Source organism: Perca flavescens, chromosome 3, assembly GCF_004354835.1.
Source record: "Perca flavescens isolate YP-PL-M2 chromosome 3, PFLA_1.0, whole genome shotgun sequence".
Taxonomy (NCBI): domain Eukaryota; kingdom Metazoa; phylum Chordata; class Actinopteri; order Perciformes; family Percidae; genus Perca; species Perca flavescens.
In genome coordinates, this window is record NC_041333.1 from 43171453 (window position 1) to 43195245 (window position 23793).

General features: G+C 41.1%; 2 protein-coding genes across 2 annotated transcripts in view; one reads left to right on the forward strand and one right to left on the reverse strand.

Annotated features, from left to right (window-relative positions):
• The window catches only part of LOC114552340 (protein NLRC3-like), a 211249-nt gene extending 192134 nt beyond the window's left edge, over positions 1–19115 (reverse strand). The window contains exons 1-2 of the mRNA XM_028573031.1: positions 18860–19115; positions 18456–18575 (exon numbers count right to left, since the gene is read on the reverse strand). Of these exons, the coding sequence (XP_028428832.1) occupies positions 18456–18575; positions 18860–18945 (206 nt within the window). The 5' untranslated portion in view covers positions 18946–19115. The remainder of the gene's footprint in view (positions 1–18455; positions 18576–18859) is intronic.
• Positions 1–23793, forward strand: part of LOC114552326 (NACHT, LRR and PYD domains-containing protein 5-like) — a 484575-nt gene that overhangs the window by 144474 nt on the left and 316308 nt on the right. The window lies entirely within an intron of this gene.

Here is a 23793-nt window from a genome sequence, read left to right on the forward strand (position 1 = left end):
AACTGCTAAAATTTCAATAAAAAACAAAAAGAATTGGGGTGATCTAGATCTTTTGACCGGTAGTGTATATTTATTTATTTTACAAATTAATATATAGGCCTTTAATTATAAAAATATAACAATCTCTTGGCCAGCAGAGAAGGCCTTGCTGGCCCTGATGGCCCACCTCTGCTCTATAGATCGAGTCATAACAATGAATATTCTGATTAATAGTGGATGGCCTGTGGGTGAAATAACGTATAAATAATGAAGGAAATATAACTGAACATAGCAGAGAGCAGAACAGACTATGTGTGCATTTACACATTGTTATCATTATATCAGTGTCTCGTAGAACAAAATGTACGCACAGTGCGAACAGGATTACGGCTGCCGACGCCACTGCCACACAATCATTTATAGAGACCCAACAATTCCCCCAAGAGCAAGCATTTGGTGCAACAGTGGACCTTTCTCTATAGAGAAACATCAACATTACATCACTCTCACACACACATACAGTATATTGTGTTTGCACCGCAACAACTAGGAAAGAGTGTTTTGAACTTAGAGTCGGAACTCTCCCAGCACAAGAGGAACTTTGTACAATAATTAGTCTAGACGTCAGTGTACGTCTCTGATCGATCACATGAGTCATGCAGCCCCCGCAACTGACATTTTAAAAACCTAGCTAACTAGTCTGCTAAAAGAGTAGATTAATGCTTCATCCACACACTCTTCCCACACCGTAGAAAGCACATTGCTTTGTGCTAAGCTAGGTCAAACCTGTCCTGGACCTTTCTGTCAAGTTGAAACTGATTTGATCACGGGAAAGAGGAAAAAAGGACTTTTCTTAAAACCACGGACAGTTCCTTTAACATTCAGAGATTTGTCCCAACTACATCAATTATTAACAAAAGGGAGTTATCAGTTTAGTTCCTGGAGATGATCTCCTTTAAAACATCCTACAGAAATATCTCCTTTTTGTTCATCAGTCTGTGTACCTGAGAGTGTCCAGTCTCCAGAGTGGGTCCTCCAGTCTCTCTGACAGTAGCTTCACTCCTGAGTCTCCTGGATGATTGTAGCTCAGGTCCAGCTCTCTCAGATGGGAGGGGTTGGAGCTCAGAGCTGAGACCAGAGAAGAACAGCCTTCCTCTGAGATCAGACAGCCTGACAGACTGCAAATACATAGAACAACACACAGGAATCCTCTGTCAACATGTGGAGCTATGTTTGTTTTGTTTGTTTTTTGTCCAGGTACATTTTGGTCCAGATTTAGAATACACATTTAAAATCATCTGTTCTATTTAATTATTTAACAACAAACGTTAACAATGAAAACTCCTCTTGGAAAGTAACTCTGAGTCTAGAAATTTATAAATATATAATTAATAACTACTGCTGAAGAGTATCGAATTAGCCGACACAAAGCTACATGTCAGCTGTTTTATCAATTAAAGTTAATCAGAGTTTAAATGGATATCAGTTGAATGGGTTAATGACTCCTGACCTGAGAGTCTCCAGTGTGCAGTGTGGACTCTTCAGTCCATCAGAGATCAGCTTCCCTCCTGAATCCTGCAGGTTATTGTTACTCAGGTCCAGCTCTCTTAGCCTAGAGGACTGGGAGCTGAGAACTGAGGACAGAGCTCCACAGCTTCTCTCTGACAGATTACAGACACTCAGTCTGGAGATACAACAGGAAGGAAACAAGTCATTACATTTAACTCCTGATGAAAGATATCAGAGTATTTAATGATGAATAAATCACACTTACAGAGCTTCATTGGAGGGGCGGTAATGAAGAAGACATATAACGATTGTGTTTAAATGTGAAGTCTGGACTTTTGGTGATAGAGAATATAAAATCCATTTTCTAAACAATTTGGAAACATGATCTGTAATGTTGCCCAAGAAATGAAAACCGGCAGCTGATTGGACCAACGCGTCACATGGGTTTGTTTTCTCCGGAAATTCAGAACTGGACTGTCATGGCGGCCGTTCAGAATCTGATCTCATATTGGACTAAAATAGTTCACTGAAACGTGTTTCTGAGAACATTTTAAGCGAGAAATAGGCTATGCAGTTGCTGAATCTGTCTTCATTTCAGCTCAACAAAGGTTAGTTTAAAAGATTTTCGTCAGATTTTGAGAGACTCTAGTCACCTCATCCCGCTCGTCATTTCCGGGTGAGTCCCGACAGCCCTGCCGCCGACCAAACATGTCAGGTCGGCCAAAATGAACGCCGACAGCCCCCCAGACGGACGACGGCACGGGACACACCGAACAGACTCGCGTCACTGACCTCGCCAGACTGTCCCACGGCCGATAATCGGCCTGATGTGTCCTGGCCCTTAAGCTAATGTTAGCTTTGTAACGGTAGAGATCATGGAATTTTCCAAACATAACTACCGCACATAGAAACACAAAACTGCTTGGTTAACTTAATCTGGTTATAACTATATCTACTTAAATAAATATATTTTTCATGGATAGATTTAGCTACTATCAGTTTGGAAACAGCTGATTTTGATCCTAACAGCTGATGTGCCAAGCTGTCTTTACAGTTAAAAAAAAATATAACCTTTTAAGTTTCGAAAATTTGATTAGATATACAGATCTCTGTCTTATTTACAAAATTCTACATGGACTGGCTCCTCGTGTATTGAGCCAGTTTGTCAACACCAAACGCTTACAGATCTACAACAGCAAGAGGTGACTGCATTGTCCCGTTGAGGAAAAGTGCATTCGGTCAAACAGCTTTTTCAGTCAGGGCTTCTCGTGAATGGAACCTCATTCCAACTCACAATAAATTTAACTTCAATAAGTGGCTAACAGGTAATCAGGACTGTCAACATTATATACACTAAATCTTGCTGCTATCTGTTTGTACCACTTGTGCTATGCCTATGAGGTTGTCTGTTACATGGACTGAACGTTTGGCTTGTGTGTGTATGTGTGGGTTGGTTTTGATAATGACCAACTGTTCTTGTTTATATATTGATCTTGTCATTTTTTACATTTATAGTCAATCTTACTTGTATTGGGCTAAACCTACAGTATATGTACTATTATAATCCTTTTATATTTTTAGGTGTGACATTTTACGATCTGTCCAGGGACAGCAGATGTAAAATAGCCTTTTGGCTAATTCTGGCACATTTTACATTTTCATATGTATTATTAGTGTACATTGCCCCTATTAAATAAACCTGAAATAAATAAATAAAACAAATAAGATAGCTAAATTAACCCAAAAAAAGGTGGGTTAAGTACCAAAACGACTTTTATTTAATATTGTAGCAAAGTGAAGGGGGAGATAACTGCGGGCAGCTGGGAGATCTTCTGCTGCTGCACAACATCAGCCATCTAATGGCCTCGCCGTCCCCAGGCATTCCCCCAGCAATCCCCACCCACATGTTACAACTAATAACCTTGAATGGGTAAACTCGTCCGTGAACAGAAACAGTCTAATTGGGGATGGTGTTTAACAATAAAAACCACAACTCCCATAATTCCATGCAATTTCCCAATGTCATCAAAAGTTTACCATCCATTGTTTTGACTGAGACATGCCTAGCGGCAGAAATTTACATATTGAACGTTTAATGATGAATGAATCACACTAACAGAGCTTTGTTGGAGGGACGGTAATGAAGAAGACAGAAAACATTTGTGTTTAAATGTTAAGTCTGGACTTTTGGTGTTAGAGAATATGAAATCCATTTAAACATATTTAAATTATTGCTATATTATTCTAAACATGTTGGAAACATGTAATGGCAAAATTACATTTAGGCATGATTCCTTATGTTGTTATGTTTTCATTTGACTTTGCATTTTCTCAATATACTGAAAGGGAGTTTATCTCATTTCCACATGTTGATTCTGATTCTAACTAAGTGAGACATCCAGTCTGGGACATAATGTGAGCACTGCTTGTCTGAACAGATAAATGGGTACAAGGTCCCCTCAAACTATCTCTAGTTTTCCCATGCCAGTTGAGATGTAACTGGGGAGATTACAGTCTTACAGGGAGGAAGAGGCGAGTTGGCTCTGAGATGTCTCTTGTGTTTTTTTGATTGTCTTCATGTGTATCATGATTGCCTGTGAGAATTGTAGCGTCATAATTAGCCAAGTGTGTGTGTGCTGTCACTCTGAAGATGCAAATAAGCCTAATGTTTCTGTTCACTCATTTGAGGGACTGACTCCACACAGGGCTGCTGCCTTTTGTGAAATGTATGTTCTTCCTATTTTTGCAAATATATATTTTTAAATAAATACAAAAACCTAACTTGGTTTAGTCTCCTACTGTCTTATTTTTTTCACTTTACTAAACTTTGAAAACTCTACTCCTGCTGCCATAGTTCAGACTTTGTGCTTTACGACATTATAAAGCACATTATAAATAAGAACAAAATGCGTTGGAAACATTCAAAGAAGACAAATAACGATTGTGTTTATATGTTGACTCTGGACTTTTGGTGATACAGTATATGAAATCCCTTCTCAGCATGTTTATATATATATATATACACCAAACAAGTCAAGTTGGAAACATGATAATTAATCGGGGCTGAATTAAGCAATATTAGACGAGAGTTTGATTTAAAGTCATTATCAGCACAACAGTGATGTGGCTAGGACCAATGCGCTGGTGCCAAGGTTCATAAGCATGACTGAAGTTTCTTCATGGGCAAGTCAACCATCATTGGGAATTGGGAGTGTGAGGGTAAACCCTACGCCAAACCATCAAAGCCCATTCATGTGCAGCAGAAGAAGCAAGTCGATGGCTATGGGTGAAAAGGGGTGAGTCCACCTGGACGCCTAATAACCAGAGGTGGGTAGAGTAGCCAAAATTTTACTCAAGTAAAAGTACTGTTAAATCAGAATAATATGACTGAAGTAAAAGTAAAAAGTAGTCATCAAAATAATTACTTGAGTAAGAGTAAAAAAGTACTTGGTGAAAAAACTACTCAAGTACTGAGTAACTGTTGAGTAACGTCTGATTTATTTTTTAACACAAGCATTCAATCAGATGGACAAAAATACAAAATAATCATATTTAGGCAAATTATAGTTCATCCAATCAATTAAATAATTTAAATTAATTAATTAATTACAAAATAGCTTAAATTAAAATAATCCAGGTAAATTCAAGTACTTAAAAAATAAAATCAATAAAATATAATACATAAAACATAAATAAGCACAAGTAACACAAATTTCCAAACCTTTACACTTTTTTTACCAGGCTCTGCAGGCAGAACTAGAACAAGGTAATGTAGCTGCTGTTTGGCACTTTTACTAAGGTAAACATGCTTTCAATCACAAAGGTAGATCACTTGTTATCGGGTTCAAACGCCGTGGTATCTTATGCTGAACACCTAACCTGGTCGAGAGCAGGTTAGGTTGGAGATCAGAGATCAACTGGTGTAAAAGCACTGCCTACTGACCAATCAATACTCCACTGATAACGGCTTCACCGTTCTTAGAAGATCAGGTGGAGCTCGGTGCGCGGAGAGAGAGAGGGGGAGAGAGAAAAAGAGAGGGGTGTGCTCATACAAAAAACATTTAGTGACCGACAGCCCCGTTAACATTCCCTGATGGGTATATTTGCTGTGTGTAATGCACACAGAGGTTTGAATTATGTTTTTATATTTTTTATTTGCTCCCACTCCAGGGTTGCTTCCCAAATAAAAGCCAGGGTTGCAACTTATGGAAATAAAAGGCTAAATGGTCAATCGTGCAGTTTATGGAAATATTGATACAAAGTGTAATTATGGTCAGATCTTGTTTTAGTTCTTTTTGCCTGTAAAACCGTTTGTGTTCTTCGTATTTATGTAGAATTATAGTTTGCTTTTCTTATGTGAAATATGTGGCTATTGTTGATCATGTTGTGCAAACATCACCTCTTTTATGTGAACACGCGCCGCTGGACTGGGAAACCCTGATTGGTTGATTGAACTAGTTAACCACCGTCATGACACAGTTTATGCAGGACCGTGGTGGTTAGGTTAGGTGAAGCCGGGTAACTGAAAAGAGATCCAGGCCATGTTGATCTGGCCTCTGGCGTGTTCCTCCTCATCTGTGTCTGCATTGCCGACGGCTGATTTTGACATTGCCATTGTTGTTTTGCTGCGACTGTAAAGCTAACCCATCCCGCCGCTGAGTTTGAGTATGGTGACGAGACGAGACTGCACAACTACGTTTGATTGGTGAAACACAGTCACGTGGTAGAGCCTTTAGTGGAAGTCTCTCTCTCTCTGTCAAAATAAAACGTTAAAATGAGGCGTGCGGGGGAAAAAAAAATACAAAGAGGTAAAAACGTAACAAGCTCATTGTAGCCTAATACCAAAGAGGTAAAAAGAAAAGTAACAAGCTCAAACTAGCCTAATGTTCAAAAACTTAAGAAATGTACAGTTTCTTCTTCACAAATCTACTAAAGTAAAAAGGGTTGAAAAGATGGAGGCACACCTGGGAGGTGTTCTGGAGGTGGGCCTATCATTGAAACACCAGTGAAGGAGGGTGACAACCTGATGACCCCAATGAAGCTAAAATAACCCTATTCTCATTCCACTCAACCAGACCTGTCACCACCACAGCGAGGAAATGGATGTATTGTTACCACTCATACCTCAGGTTCTAAACAGGGGATTGTTTCACCTAGTCCTAAAAACATAACTGATTGTTCATCAGACGTGACAAAAAAAGCATCTTGGTAGGCCATACATTCAGCATTGAAATATAATTGATAGCTTTACTATTCAAATTATATTTGACTTTTGGAATTTGTCCCAACAGCCCTAGTGAGTTATACACTGTATGTGAGCACAATACATGAACTGACCTCAGAGTCTCCAGGCTACAGTTTGGACTCCGCAGTCCAGTACACAGACACTCCACTGCTGAATCCTTCAGGTTGTTATAACGCAGGTCCAGCTCTCTCAGATGGGAGGGGTTGGACTTCAGAGCTGAGGCCACAACTTCACAGTCCGTGTCAGAGGTTCAATGTTAATCCTGTGATGACAGATAAACATTTAAAGAATTATCAAATATGAAACTTTTATCCTTAAAAACAGACTATCACATTTGATCAAAAACAAGGGTCATGTTAGATTCAGATATGTTGAGGTGAGAGGTCACAAAAAATGGTCTGATGTTAGATTCAGATATGTTGAGGTGAGAGGTCACTTCTTCTCTGACCCCATTCAAAAATGGCCACTGGCAGAACCCTGGATACAGACACTGTGTTCCATTCAGGACAATTTTAAAAGGCTTGTTTCCCACATCAAAAGATGCTCAGTTGGAAACTAAACAATGTTAAAAAGTTGTCCCATTTTGCTCAGTTGGATGGAGATGTTTTTTTTTTTTTTTGCCTCCCCCACATCCTCTCTCTCATCAAACAATGATTATAGATATTAGGGCTGGGTATCGCCTCTATTTTCCTGATATATTTGATTCTGATTCACAATTTCAATGTTTATTTAGGATATTTCAGTTTTAAAACTAATTTATCTTGGATATGAAAGAGATGATACAGTTGTACAAGGTTCCCTCTAACCTGCTGCATAGAGACAGAGCGCATCACGTCATACTATGAAAGCCACGCCCACCGGAGGGGAAAACATCTCTCTCCTTCTATCTGTAAGTTAAGCTAACACACATAACATTAGACATATCGTTAGGTTGGTGTGATGATGCTGTGGGATCCTAAAGTCTTCCCATTCTCTCTGCTTATTCATCACGTCTTTATCCACTTTTTTCTTCATAAAAGCTCAGTTTTTAAAGTGCCCATATTATGACAAAATCCCTTTTTCTGGGATTTGGGGTGTTCTTTTGTGTCTCTGGTGCTTCCACACACAAACAAACTTTGAAATAAACCCATCCATGGTGTTCTGAGTGAGATACGGTTTCTGAATGTGTCCTGCCTTCAGTGTCCTGGTGAGCTGGTCAAAATCGGCACGGCTTGTGACGTCACAATCCGAAATGAGCTGGCTAACCGCAACCGTTAGCTGGTAACGTTAGCATTAGCATGCTAACGCTAGCCTGCTACCTTGTTCTCAATAGCAAACCACTGCTACAACACACACAAGTTCACCATAATCTACAAATGAACTACTGACATGTGCGCCGTCATTTAGAAGTCTCCCATCTAATCCTGCCTTGTAACTGACCAAAGTTGGAGAAACAGCCTTTCTTTTACTGTCTCTAGAGTTAGCTAGCTGACATTCTCTACATCTGAGCTACTGAGCATGTGTGAGTGCAATCAAAGATAGTACAGAAGAAGAAGAAGAAGAAAAGAGGTCTCACTCTGTAGCTAAAACAGAGACCTGAACACAGGGTGAAAAGAGGAGCTGCAGCAGTGAGAGAGAGCTGTGCAGTACAACAAAAAATATGGTGTTTATTTGAAAATTAAACCATGTAAACCTATTCTGGTACAACCTTAAAATACAATAATGAACCTGAAAATGAGCATAATATGGGCGCTTTAAGTTCAGCAGATTATAAAAACGTAACTTCTGGTTTATTAAGCCTTTGGGTAGTGACTATCACCACAGAGCAGCTTTAAGACATGTTTCTGTTGTTTTCTAGCAGACGGAACAAAGAGGAGGAAACCTTCACACATTAAAAGTCAACAGGGCAGAGAGATGTTTTCCCCTCCAATGGGACTAGCCTCTATCTCTATTATTAAAGTCTTAATGTTTACATCAAGAATTTACCCCAAAGCAGTTACATTAAAGGGTAACTACCGTTTCTTTTTCAACCTTGGTCCGGTATTGAGCGAGATCGCAATGACGGGCTGGCGCTAATCAAGCTACAATGTAACCTATTGGGGCAATTTTGAACCTTATTTTCTGTCCAATGAAAGTGATTCCACATTGTCAAAATCATTTAAATATTGAGCCATTGCACTGAAAATCTTTTAGATAACAGGAACCTATGATTTCTGTATCCTACTCCGTAACAACAGACTACCTGAACACCTTTTTCTCGTCTCGTGTTTCACTCGCCACACCACTGTCTTCAGTCAAGAAGTCGAGTCCTGAGATCTATAATGTTGTCAGACACTTTTAGCAACAATCTCAGCCTGTCAGTAGTAAAAAAGAATCACGTGTATTGGACAAAAAGCAAGGATTCACAATTGCCCCATTAGGTTACATTGTAGCTAGGTTCACACCGGCTCGTCATTGTGATCTCCCTCAATACTGGACCAAATTCAAAGATCTTTGGTCATATTAGTCTATTAGACACAAATGCATGGGCAAACGGGGGCAAGGTTGAAAAAACTGTAGTTAACCTTTAATGTATTTTTTATTCAATTCAAATCAATTTTATTTATAGTATCAAATCATAACAAGAGTTATGTCAGGACACTTAGACAAAGATAGAGTAGGTCTAGACCCAAGGCCTGATTTACCACTGGGCCGATTGGGCCGGTGCCCGGGGGCCTCCGACCTCTAGGGGGCCTCCAAGACCCCACTAACTGTGCGGCCTCATCTTTTTTTTTCTATTTAAAATTAAATTACAAATAAAATTAATTAATTAGTGTGTGTTTGTGTGTATGTGTGTTAAAAATAATTTAGTTGCACACAAAAAAGTATTATGATCAGTTTTTAGGCTGTGTCTGATGACTACGAGTCAGGTTACCGCGGAAACTGTTGATAGCGGCAAGACAGGCGGTGGAGGATAGAGAGAGAGAGAGAGGAGAGGACATCGAGAAAACAAAACTAACAACATAGATAAAAAACGGTGGAGCAGCGGAGCCACAAAACGGAAAGCTAAAAGGGAGAAGGATAGCAGAGAGGATTTAATTAGGAGTAATATTCCAACCATCTCCACTTTTTTCATAAGTCGTCTCGACGCTAATAAAGAGCCTGGCGGCGCCTGCGGTGATGCTAGCGATGAGGAGTTTAGCATCACAACATCCAGCCTGGCTATTTAGATGAACAATTAGAACAACATCAGCACCCTGAGCATCAGCAGCGGGACAGACAGAGAACCACAGCCTGGCTGGAGGGACACACACCTGTTTAAATGCCCCCCCCACGGTCGCCAACTCCGCAGGCGGCAGAGACCCGGCCGTGTGTAGCTACGTTACCAGTTTGACAGCCTCAAAATGTAGGTCTATCTACTACTTTTCACATTTATTAAACACCCTGATTATTATAGATAGACCGATCGGCACCGAAGCCTTCCGAATCTGCGTCCACCGACCCTCCTAAATAAATATTGTTTTCTGATGTAGCTAGAGCCCAGCACCTCTGCTCTCTCCCCATATGATAGGTTGCTTTTTAAATCATGTAACGTTGTTGTATTAATATACTGTTCATGTTTATGACCAGAAACGTGGTCTAAGCTTATCAATGCATTTCAATGCATCATATGTGGGAGTCATTCTCTAGTTGAGGGTACTTTCACGTCATATTTCACATGCATATTTTAAAAGGAGCCTATATCTTTTGCTTTTTCCGTCAGTTCACTGCAGAGAATCGGTGAAGTATAGCTTTGTTGTTTTTAATAATTTTAGAACCGATCATCGAGAGCCCCACTCGGTGCCGTGTCTGCGCGCGCGCGTGTGTGTGTGTGTGTGTGTGCACGTGTGTGTGTGTGTGCTGTAGTAAAGAGAGAGAATGGGAGAAGGAAGTTTGTGTGAGGTGGACCTGCTCACCACAGACCCAAATCTTCTCAGATGTTGCTCTGTCATATGCTGCTCTGTTTCTTCATGTGGCACATTATGTTTGGCACATTGTATGGGTCACTTCTTATATCATAACAAGGTAATACAATGTGTAATCAAGTGATGACTGATTAACAGTAATGTAAATGCAAGTATAGGCTCTTAACCTTGCAGTTTTGCACATATTTAAAACTCAATTTCTCCATTTCTTTGCACAAAAAGTGCCATTTACTGGTTTATTTTAAAAGAAATAATTCCTGGGCATAACAAATCCCAATTTAACCCCTGCTTAGGCCAATTCACAAGATGTTATGTTTTTTTTATTTGAATGTTATATGTATGTTACAGTTTGTTGGTCTTACCAGTGAAGAAGAATTAGTTTGCTGTGTAAGACAGAACGTGGTCATTCATATCAGACAATCGCAGGCATCTTTGCAAAGCCAAAATCACCTAACTGTAGGGCTGCATATTTAATACGGGTTTTGTCACCACCAAATATAATAATTTTTGCAGATAATGTAATACAAAAATGATAAATAAATAAAGTAGGCTATACTTCTTTCTCTAAAATGTAAAGTGTGCAAATATACAAACATATAAACCATAAGATAATACTGATACAGATTTTAAGGTGGAAGAAGGCAGTTGTGATTTTGATGACATGCTTTTCGAAGAAGAGGTTGCTGTCCAAACTAACTCCTGATGGTGTGGATGTGTGAGGAGGGAGACAGAGTGGATTTACAGATGGTGAAGCAAAAGTTGTACGATGTTTTGAAGAGGAATTTGGGACCGATGATGATCGTGTCTGATTTGTCACAGTTAAGTTTGAGAAAGTTGGTTTGCATCCATGATTTAATTTCACTGAAGCCAATGGTCAAAGTGGAGTGAGTTGCCGTGGTGATGGATTTGGTGGAGATGTAGAGCTGAACAACATCGGTAATGGCGTTACATTGTCAGGTCTCATTACATATCAGGAAATTATGACATAGAATAAAATAGTTGCCATACATTAAGATGTGCAACTTAACTTTGAGAACTACATGCTGAGAGTGAGCTGTATAGGCCTATACGTATATATAAGTTATTCGCAACCTATTTTCAGAGACAGTGAGAGAGAGTAAAAGAGGTGCTCAACAATCAGCTGTTTTTCCAAAGTCAGCTCTTTAGGCTGTATTTTCATAGATTTTAATCTGCTTCATTGCAATAAATTCTGTTGATTTTGTTCTGTGATAGTTTCAATTTTGTCCTTTGTTTTATAGATATTTATAGAGTCACAATTAACATCACAAGAAATGGAGTTGGAGAAAGTGGTTTTGTTTTAAACTAAAGAAAAAACCCAGCTTACTTTTTACTGTTTCTAAAAATGTAGATGCTGTGTGAGTTTGGGCCATAAGTTCTGAGAGGGTGGAGGGGGGGCCTCCAAGATTTTGTGCCCAGGGGCCTCTGCATTCTAAATCCGTGCCTGTCTAGACCACACTCATATAATATACAAGGACCCAACAATTCCATTAATTACCCCAAGAGCAAGCACTTAGTGCAGGGGTATTCAACTAAATTTTATACAGGTCCAGTTAGAGAAAATGTTTTGAAGCAAAGGTCCGGAAGATCATAATGTCTAACAATTTAGTGTTATATATATTTAAGTAGCCTAGTAGTTGTATCAACATCTGAATGTAATCAATAACTGACCGTCAAATCAAATTAATTCAGTACAATTCAAAAACTTGTTGACAATATTTATTGTCACGTAACATAGAACTGAACATATATGTATGACTGTAGATATGTATAATGTTCTCCCATCAACTAAATAAAACTAGGGCTGCATTTCAAAATGAGAGAAAATAAATAAAATGTGAAAATTGTGCATTTTTTTTAAAAAAGTGCTTAACTTCAGAAAAATAATCTAAAGGGAGGAAAAGTTTGAATTTCCCCTTTTCTGTTTCACATCTTGACTCAACAGTCTCCACCAATTTTACAAATAATAAATCTCAACAGATCTTAACAATTGTAGAGTTTTAGAGTATCACTTTCTTCCCCTCATATCTCACTCCACCATGTTTTTGCTCAGTGAGAGAATTGAGCTTGCCAGGATTTTAAACCTGGGCTTGAATGGAGTCAGGGCCATTCTCATACACATGTGAAAGTTTTAATTATGTTCATTGTGGAGAAAGCTGCCTCGCAGTTGTATGTGGAGCCAAACCTGGTCAAGATGTATAGGGCTACTTTCCTCAGACCTGGGAAGGCAGTCTCAGGGACCATTTGGAGCCAGAAAGTGGAAGGGTCAGTTCTTTCAAACTGCTCTTTCAGGGCCACATCTGCTTGGAAATCAACCACTTGCATCTGGAGAGACCCAGCATTTACCCATTTAAAGTGCTGTGTGACTACCTCTGAGAAGCCCCTGACATCTGTGATCAGAAATGGGTTCTGAATGAACATGTGAGCTGCTCTCCAAAGCTGAAGCTGTCAAAATGGTTGCTGAAGTTTACAATCAGCTTATCAATAAAATCAACAAAAGAAGACAAATCTCTCTGTCCCTGAACCTGTTCCTGCACTGCTGGGAAGTGTCCACAGTCTCCCTGCAGGTCTTCCTTGAACACTTCAAGTTTCCTCTGAAAGGAGTGAAAAGCTGTCATCAGTTCACAAATAGAATTGTCCTTGCCCTGTAGCCTCAAATTCAGTTCATTCAGATAGGACGTGATATCAACCAAAAAGGTCACATTATCCATCCATTTCTCATTTTCTAAAAAGAGAGAAAACTGTGTTGCCTTCTGACTGCTTAGCTCTGCCAAAAAAGATGCTAAATCCCTCCTGATGGACCAAAAGCGCTCTAGCACCCTGCCTTTGCTGAGCCATCTCACCTTGTTGTGCAGCAAAAGGTCATCAGCATTGGCATCAACTTCTCTGAGGAATTCCCTAAGCATGCGACGCTGGTAGGAAGAGGATGCCCTGAGAAAACTTATCATTTTCATCATTGTATTCATCACCTCAGCATGCTCATCTGACAGGGAGGCACAGAGGACAGATTGAGGAATGATGCAATGGTAAGATAAAAGCTCAGGATTGTCCCCTTTCAGTCTTGCTACAGCTCCTTTTTCTTTCCCTATCATAGAAGGGGCTCCATCTGTGGTTATTGAAACCACTTGTTTTGGCTCTATTCCTCTTTTTTTGTTACCATCTCCTTAATGGCCAGGTAGATATCCTCTCCTCTTGTACTGGTCTGAAGGGGAGTGACACCTACCAAGTCTTCACAGGATGTTTTCTGGTCTGTGTTGAAAAACCTGGCATACTCTAACAGCTGAGCATTGTCCCATATGTCAGTGGCCTCATCCACAGCTAAGCCTACACATGGGGCCTTATGCATGGCTTCATCTAGCTGGGTTAGCACATCCTGACTTCATATTTCACTTTTCTTTGTGGCTGATGATGCTGACATGGGAATTTACTTTATTTTATTACAAAGCTCATTTTTTCTTTTCCCTCAAGTAGTGTTTCAGCTACTGCACTCATGCATTCTTTGACAACCCTTCCATCTGTAAATGGCTTTTTGTGTTTACCCAAAATACAAGAAACTCTGAGGGAACACTGAGGACCACGTTGCTGGGCAGTGGATGTGTGGCTCAGGATCCTGGTGGACTGGTCATATTGGGCTCTGAGACTACTTAGTTTCTGTGATCTCAATTCAGATTTGAGGGGTTATGTTTGTTCAAAACCTTTATGTTTTGTCTCATAATGGCGATTCACATTGGCACCTTTAATAAGAGCCACAGTTTCTGCACATATGAGACACACTGGTTTAGTGCTCCCATTGGGAAGTATGAACAGAAAGGAGTCTGTCCATTCTGGATTAAAGGCTCTGTTTTCACGGTCCACTTTTCTTTCTTTGGAGAGTGACATTTGTTCCTTATTTTTCTCTAACTGTTACTCTTTTTCTTCCTCACTCGTCTGTATCTCTCCCTTTCTCCGTCTCACTCGTCTGTATCTCTCCCTTTCTCCGTCTCACTCTTCTGTGTCTCTCCCTTTCTCCGTCTCACTCGTCTGTGTCTCTCCCTTTCTCCGTCTCACTCGTCTGTATCTCTCCCTTTCTCCGTCTCACTCGTCTGTTTCTCTCCCTTTCTCCGTCTCACTCGTCTGTATCTCTCCCTTTCTCCGTCTCACTCGTCTGTTTCTCTCCCTTTCTCCGTCTCACTCGTCTGTATCTCTCCCTTTCTCCGTCTCACTCGTCTGTATCTCTCCCTTTGTGGCGAGGAAAAACTCCTTTTAGGAAGAAACCTTGATGATGATAAAAAACGTCCTTTCTTGTAATGTATCTTTGGAGCGTTATCTAAACTTTCCGACAGCTAGCATGACAGAGTTGATACCAATGGATTCCTTAGATCTTCTAGTTTCATATATTATACAGACAGAAACCCATTCTGGATTTTATCTATCCATATTGGATCATTCAAATGAAAATCTATTTAAATCAGAAAAATCTATTATTTAAACCAGCCCTGATAGATATTGTTATGAAATGTGAAAATGAACTTCCCTAAAATGAAATAGTTCAGAATCTGCTCATAAAAATATGATAAAAATAACTTACTGAAAGTTATTATGAAAAAGCTTAAACTTCATGTGATGTTAGTTCAGCAGATCACAAATAATAAATGTCTGTTTGTATATAAAATAGACACATTATAGAAACACAGTGCTGACTCTGTATACACTGTAAAAAGGCTGTCTGTTGTGATTAAATGATGACAGAAGATACTTTAGATACAAACACAAAGATCATCATCGTCTCATTCTCACAGCATTTGAGACAATAAAGACATTTGCAGAGTAACATGTAGAATTATTTACAATAAGCTGGTTTATCTTTTATAGTGTGTAAGTTTTATATTTTTCATGTGTGTGTAAATTTTGTATATTTACTCTAATACTGATCAGTTTCACACTGATTTAGAATGATAATCACATCTGGACTTACCGAGCCTTTCTGCAGTTCCTCACAGCTGGAATCAGTCTCCGTCGTCCCTCCCTTGTTGTGTTGTACTTCTCCAGGTCCAACTCATCCAGAACCTCCTCTGACATCTGCAGCATGTAGGCCAGAGCTGAGCAGTGGATCTCAGAGAGTTTCTTCTCTGATCTGTTCTCTGACTTCAGGAACTCTTGGATCTCCTGATGGACTGAGTGGTCCTTCATCTCCGTCAGACAGTGGAAGATGTTGATGCTTCTGTCAGGAGAGATCCCATATCTGTTCATCTCCTTCAGGTAGTTGATGGCTCTCTGGATGATTTCTGGACTGTTGTCTGTCTGACCCAGCAGGCCTCCTAAGAGCCTCTGGTTGGACTCCAGAGAGAGGCCATGAAGGAAGCGCACAAACAGGTCCAGGTGGCCATTTGTACTTTCAAGGGATTTCTTCATGGCTCTCCACAGGAAGACATCCAGGGATGAACTAACAGTGTCTTCTCCCAGGAAGTCCTCCAGTACCTGTGTGTTCCTGTTGGTGTAACAGTGGAAGAGGTAGACTGCAGCCAGAAACTCCTGAACACTCAGATGAACGAAGCAGTAGACTGTTTTCTGGAAGATCACAATCTCTCTTTTGAAGATCTCTGAACAAACTCCTGAGTACAGCGAGGCCTCTGTGGCATCCAGACCACAGCGCTCCAGGTCTTCTTGGTAGAACATGATGTTTCCTTTCTCCAGCTCTTCAAACGCCAGCCTCCCCAGCTTCAGAAGAACTTCCATGTCAGCCTCCGTCAGCTCCTGTGGACTCGTCTCATGTCCCTCAGCATACTTGAGCTTCTTCCTCTTTGTCTGAACCAGCAGGAAGTGTGAGTACATGTCAGTCAGGGTCTTGGGCAGCTCTCCTCTCTGGTCTGTAGTCAACATGTGGTCCAGAACTGTAGCAGTGATCCAGCAGAAGACTGGGATCAGACACATGATGTGGAGGCTCCTGGAGGTCTTGATGTGGGAGATGATTCTGCTGGACAGCTCTTCATCACTGACTCTCTTCCTGAAGTACTCCTCCTTCTGGGCATCAGTGAAGCCTTGTACTTCTGTTACCCTGTCAACACACACAGGAGGGATCTGATTGGCTGCTGCAGGTCGGGAAGTTATCCAGGCGAGAGCCGAGGGAAGCAGCTTCCCTGGATGAGGTTTGTCAACAGCACGTTGACCGATGACTTCTGTGTGACATCAGAAACAGCCTCATTGTTGTTGAAATCCAGGTAAAGTCTGCTTTCATCCAGGCCATCAAAGATGAAGAGAAGTTTAGAGCCAGCGAGCTGCTCTGCTGGGACCTCCTGTAATGTTGGATGGAAAACACGGAGCAGCTCCAGAAGACTGTACTGCTCATCTCTGATCAAGTTCAGCTCCCTGAAGGAAAGAGGAATCACCAGACTGATATCTTGGTTCTCCAAACCCTCGGCCCAGTCCAGACAGAACTTCTGCACTGAGAAGGTTTTTCCAACACCAGCGACGCCGCTCGTCAGAACCACTCTGATGTGTTCCTGTTGGTCAGGTGAGGCTTTAAAGATGTCACAGCACTTGATTGGAGAGTCATGGAGGGTCTTCTTCTTGGAAGCTGTCTCGAGCTGCCTCACCTCATGTTGGGTATTAACCTCTTCACTCTGTCCCTCTATGAGGTAGAGGAGAGTGTAGATCCTGTTGAGGAGGGTTCTACTTCCTGTTTCAGCTCCTTCAGTCACACGTTCAAATGTCTCCTTCAGCCTGATCTTATGTTTCTGATGACCAACATTCACTAAAAAAAAAGACAAAGGTGAGAGACAGAACAAGAAAGAGAAAAGATGACAATCTGATAATTATTTTATTACCAATATGAAATCAATCCAGTTAAATTTCAGATGGACGTAAACTGTAACAATATTCATGTTAAATGTCTTCGCTAGTGCAGCATGATATATAAGGAAAATACATGTCAGGCTATAACTTTGTTGAATATTGATATATATATATATATATATATATATATATATATATATATATATATATATATATATATATATATATATATATATATATATATACATAATCATCACACAAACATGAAGTGTTCTCAGTTCTGCTGCTTTCAGTATTCTGCTAAAGTACTACAAAACAACGCTTGTTGAGTTAAAAACAAATGAAAGGAAATGATTTCCAACTTTCTTTTATTAAACAAATGGAAATGAATATAAAAGACAAAAAAGAATGACAGTTTAATTTTGAAGTTACTTAAATTATCCTTGTAATTAACAGAAAGTAATCTGAGCATCTTTCTTGATGTGTATATTGCATTAGTTAACACTAATCATCGATAATAAATGATATGTTGTGCAGCCCTAGTCTGTGCTGTCTGACTCAACACATGTCTCAGTATTACAACAACCAGTGGTGTGTTCAGACATGAAGACATCAGCAGACAGATGGACAGACTTACTTTGGTCAGAGCTGCTCTGATTGGCTGTCTGCAGTCCAGCTCTGGTTCTGGATCTGGACGGCTGCTCCTCCTCAGAAACATCACTCCTCTTCCTCTTTCTGTGAAAACATTTCTTCATCACTAAAATGATAGAGGCAGTTTTTGTTTTTGTTTTGAGAACAGAAATACCACATTTGACGAACATTTTCAGATTTAAATAGTTAAAAACACTCTTTACAGTAACTTCAACCTTCAGCTTTAAAAGCCAGAAGAGATCCATCTGAGTTAGAAACAGTAACTGAACTAATAGTTCTGCATCATGAATATTAATCTTTTAGCAGAACATTTAGTCTTCATCTAAATCAGGTCAGCTGACAGTAAAACAGTCTCTTACTTTGTGTCTGAGGGTCCAGGTTCATTACTGAAGAGTGGAGGATCATCTTTGGACCGATCACTCTTCATAGACAGACAGCCAGATACTACAGACTCTGCTCTCTGTCTGTTGTCCTCAACTCTGCAAACACCAACAGCTTTTTATTCATATTGCTTCAATCTTTGATAAATGCTCTTTTTTTAGGCCTTTATGAAGCTCTAAACACACAAACTGCTGCTACTGTCAATAATTAGGAGGATTTAAAGTGTGTATTAGTCCTCTTAGATTAGATTATAGAGTTTTCTGGGTCACTGACAGCTGTCACAGATACAAAGAGGAAGATGGAACAAATGTGTGAATGTGTAACAACAACAACGTGGCATTGGCAACTGATTCATAAAATGAGTTATTATCAGTGGTCTTACTTTGTGTCTGAGGGTCCAGGTTCATTACTGAAGGTTGGAGGAGGATCTTTGGACCAGTCACTCCACATAGACAGAGAGCCACCCATCTTCTGATCTGAAGTCAGTCTGAGAGGTCAAACAGGAACACTGACTGTGAGCTCACAACATTTAAAAGAAATCAAGTTTGTTCAGGAGTCAAAAACAGGAAGCAACGATCAGGAAGTAACACACACACAGAGTATACAGTAGGATATAAAACCAGCCAGCACTCAGTCAGTTGTCATGGTGGGAATCATGATATAGAGAATTTAAAAAGCTATAAGACAGATTCCATAAGGCCCTACATGAAGTCAGAGCTGAAAGCTAACAGTAACATAATAAATGTTGGATTAACATTCACCCTGCCTCAGCCTTCAGTGTCCTCCTCCTGCTCTCTTCTCTCCACTAGAAATGGAGTCTCAACTGACTGAACTCTCTCCTTTCCTTCTCTCATGAGCCTGGGGCTGCGTTACATTAGTGGTTCAACATCTCTTTCACTTCCCCTCAGCACTTCCCCTCAGCACTTCCCCTCAACACTTCCCCTCAGCACTTCCCCTCAACACTTCCCCTCAGCACTTCCCCTCAGCACTTCCCCTCAGCACTCCCCCTCAACACTTCCCCTCAGCACTCCCCCTCAGCACTCCCCCTCAGCACTCCCCCTCAGCACTTCCCCTCAACACTTCCCCTCAGCACTTCCCCTCAGCACTTCCCCTCAGCACTTCCCCTCAACACTTCCCCTCAGCACTTCCCCTCAACACTTCCCCTCAGCACTTCCCCTCAGCACTTCCCTCAGCACTCCCCTCAACACTTCCCCTCAGCACTCCCCCTCAGCACTCCCCTCAGCACTTCCCCTCAGCACTTCCCCTCAACACTTCCCCTCAACACTTCCCCTCAGCACTTCCCCTCAACACTTCCCCTCAGCACTTCCCTCAGCACTCCCCCTCAACACTTCCCTCAACACTTCCCTCAGCACTTCCCCTCAACACTTCCCCTCAGCACTTCCCCTCAGCACTCCCCTCAGCACTCCCCCTCAGCACTTCCCCTCAGCACTCCCCCTCAGCACATACCCGCAGCCATCTTAAGTGTTGTTCCAATTGTCTGAAAAAGATGGAGAGATAGATACTCCCCAAGGGGAAATTCAAGGTTCCAGTAGCTTAAAGTAGAAATTGCATGTTATTTTTTTCACGAAGATAATGCAATGTGCTTATTACACATAAAGACAAGAACCGCCCACCATTGTTTTGTATGTTCTTTATATCAAAATTCTGTTATTTTAATGCATTTTAAGAGATAAATGTTTAAATATATACATATTGAGCACTTTATTTACACATCAATTGGTTGTGGTGGTAAACCTGCACTTTACACTTTAAAGTGCCCATATTATGAAAAAAGCACTTCTTTTCTGGTGATTTGGGGTGTTCTTTTGTGTCTCTGGTGCTTCCACACACATACAAACTTTGAAATAAATCCATCCATGGTGTTTTGAGTGAGATCTGGTTTCTGAATGAGTCCTGCCTTCAGTCTCCTGGTGAGCTGTTCAAAATCGGCTCGGACTGTGACGTCACAGTCCGAAATGAGCTGGCCAACCATAACCGTTAGCTCGTAGCGTTAGCGTTAGCATGCTACGTCGTTCTCAATAGCAAAGCACTGCTACAACACACACAAGTTCACCATAATCTCCAAAAGAACTACTTCCATGTGCTCCCTGGTTAAGAAGAAGTCTACCAGCTGATCCTGCCTTGGAACTGACCAAAGTTGGAGAAACAGCCTTTCTTTTACTGTCTCTAGAGTTAGCTAGCTGACATGATCTACATATGAGCTACTGAGCATGTGCGAGTTTAATCAAAGATAGTACAGAAGAAGAAGAAGAAAAGAGGTCTCACTCTGTAGCTAAAACAGAAACCAGGTGAAAAGAGGAGCTGCAGCAGTGAGAGAGAGAGATCTGTGCAGTACAACTAAAATATGGTGTTTTTAGAAAATTAAACCATGTAAACCTATTCTGGTACAACCTTAAAATAGAGTTATGAACCTGAAAATGAGCAGAATATGGGCGCTTTAAAGACATCACACACAACATACACATACATCACAAACAGGATGATAAAATAACAAATCCACATGAATAACATGGACAATAAAAGAAATGATACTCCACATTAATGTACTGACCCTGTGATTACACCGTTTAGCTGTATTTTAACCGGACCTGTCTGGCCGCAGTTTCTCCGTTGTTTGCAAAACTTTCCTCCACTCCGTTAGCTAACGTCTAGGTATTTGTTGTGCTAACGGCTAGTTAGCCTGCCTGCTAGCGGGAGTTAAAGCGAACCACTCAGGATTTTGCCTCCTGGGAAATCTATTCTATATTTTGGTAGCAGTAACGGGCTATCCACAGCTTGCTAACACAAGCAGGAGCACTTGCATTGTATTTCGACTTATGAAGGTTTTTAGGTTTTAGGAGAAGGCCTCCATCAACGCTGCTACTAGCTAAACTAGCAACCTACACGATGCCCTCCCTCAGCTGTTCACCTGGCTGTGACTCGTGCCTCCTGTTCAGCCAGAAGATAGTGGAACTTGAAGCCAGAATATCGACTCTCCACCAGATCAAGGCAAGTGAAGAGTTCCTCGACTCCATTATCATTGGAAGTTCCCCTCACACATACACTGTCGGATGTCTTGATTCCACTATGCCCTGCAATACTCTCACCCCACCACGCACTAATACAACCTCTAACCCTGTTGTCTCTCCTCGGCTTCTGCCGAGGACCCAGCCAGCTCTGCTGACCAGCTCCACTCCACACCAGCCTGAGCCATGGCGTGTAAGCAAGCACCAGAGCAGGCGGTCAGGACAGCGCTCAGCCCCAGCCCAACCCCTACGACTAGAAAACTGCTACAGCATTCTGATGAACGACGAGGAGTTCCCTTCTCTGCCACATCCCCACGCAGCTCATCCTGGTCCATCCACACAGTCGACGCGCCCATTGAGGGGCGGACTCTCCCCCCTCGGACTCATCAACCTCCACGCTGGTCATCGGAAGCTCCATGGTCAGGGACCTCCACATTCCCCCTTTACCTAGCGGTCCCTCCAAGGTCTACTGCTTCTCTGGTGCCAAGGTCCGTGACATCCAGCACAAACTTCCCGGCATCCTCGCCCGCCACGCCAAGGTCGACAACATCATCGTGCATGTGGGCACAAACAACATCAGAGAGAGACGGTCGATAGCACTCGAGGAAGACTTCACCACTCTCATCACCACCCTGATGGGCACAGGTAAGCGGATTGTCATCTCTGGGCCTCTACCTACCTACAGGAAGGGTGCGGAGAGATGGTCCAGACTGTTCTGGCTCCACACCTGGCTGGAACCACTCTGCACTTCCCTGAACATTCCCTATGTCGACAACTTCAACTTGTTCTGGGAGATGCCCAACCTGCTGAAGCGTGATGGTCTCCACCCAAACCGACACGGAGCCAGGCTGCTATCTGACAACATAACGACCACACTGACAGAAGGCAAGTATTGACATTATGTAGAAAATATCACAGATTCATGTCCCCCAGGTATTGATCCTGATAGCGCTATACAAGTGGGTGATTCTGAAAATGTTTTCTGCAGGATAACAAGTAGTACTATTATTATTCCAGTAACGTGTAGTACTAGTACTATTCCAGTAACATGTAGTACTAGTACTATTCCAATTATAATCAACAACAGACCACACAAAGTGGTGAATAGAGGGGCAATACTTAACAACCTAAATGGAATTAAAACTACCACTGCAATGATAGAAAAGGATAGGAAAATTAGATGTGGATTAGTAAATGTCAGGTCTCTGTCTTCTAAAGCAGTACTAGTAAATTAATTGATATCTGATAATCAAATTGATTTATTCTGTCTTACTGAAACATGGCTAGGCCATGAAGAATATGTTAGTCTAAATGAAGCGACTCCTCCCAGTCATATTAATACTCAAATTCCTAGAGGCTCAGGCCGAGGAGGGGGAGTTGCAGCCATATATGATTCAAGCCTGTTAATTAACCCTAAACCCAAACTAAATTATAACTTGTTGGAAAGTCTTGTTCTTCATCTTCAACATCCAACACGGAAATCAGTACAGCCAATTATATTTGTTGTTGTCTTCCGAGCTCCAGGTCCGTATTCTGAATTTTTATCTGAATTCTCAGAGATTTTATCATGTGTAGTACTTAAATCAGACAAAGTACTTATTGTAGGTGATTTTAATATCCATGTGGACGTTGACAGCAATAGCCTTACTACTGCTTTCAACTCACTTCTAGATTCTATTGGCTTCAGTCAGAGTGTGCATGAGGCCACGCACTGTTTTAACCACACCCTCGACCTCGTGCTGGCATATGGTATCAAAATTGAAGATGTATTAGTATTCCCAAGAAAATCCTTTATTATCAGACCATTTCTTAATTACTTTGAATTCTTCATACCCGATTATACGACATTAGATAAAAAAAAAAGCTATACTAGATGCCTATCTGACAGTGCTATAGCGAAATTTAAGGAAGACATTCCAACAGCACTAAACTCATTACCTTGTTTTAATACAACAGAGGACCTTTATGTAAACTTTAGTCCCTCTCAAATCGACAATTGTGTAGATGGTGTTACGGCCTGCCCACGGACTACTTTAGACTCTGTTGCTCCACTCAAAAAAAGAAGATGAAGCAAAGGAAACTAGCACCTTGGTATAACTCCCAAACTCGTAAATTAAAGCAAAACTCGCGAAAACTTGAAAGTAAATGGCGCCCATCAAAATGGAAGAGTCTCGTTTGGATTGGCAAGACAGTTTGAAAACCTATAGGACGGCCCTCAGACATGCCAGATCAGACTATTACTCATCATTAATAGAAGAAAACAAGAACAACCCAAGGTTTCTTTTCAGCA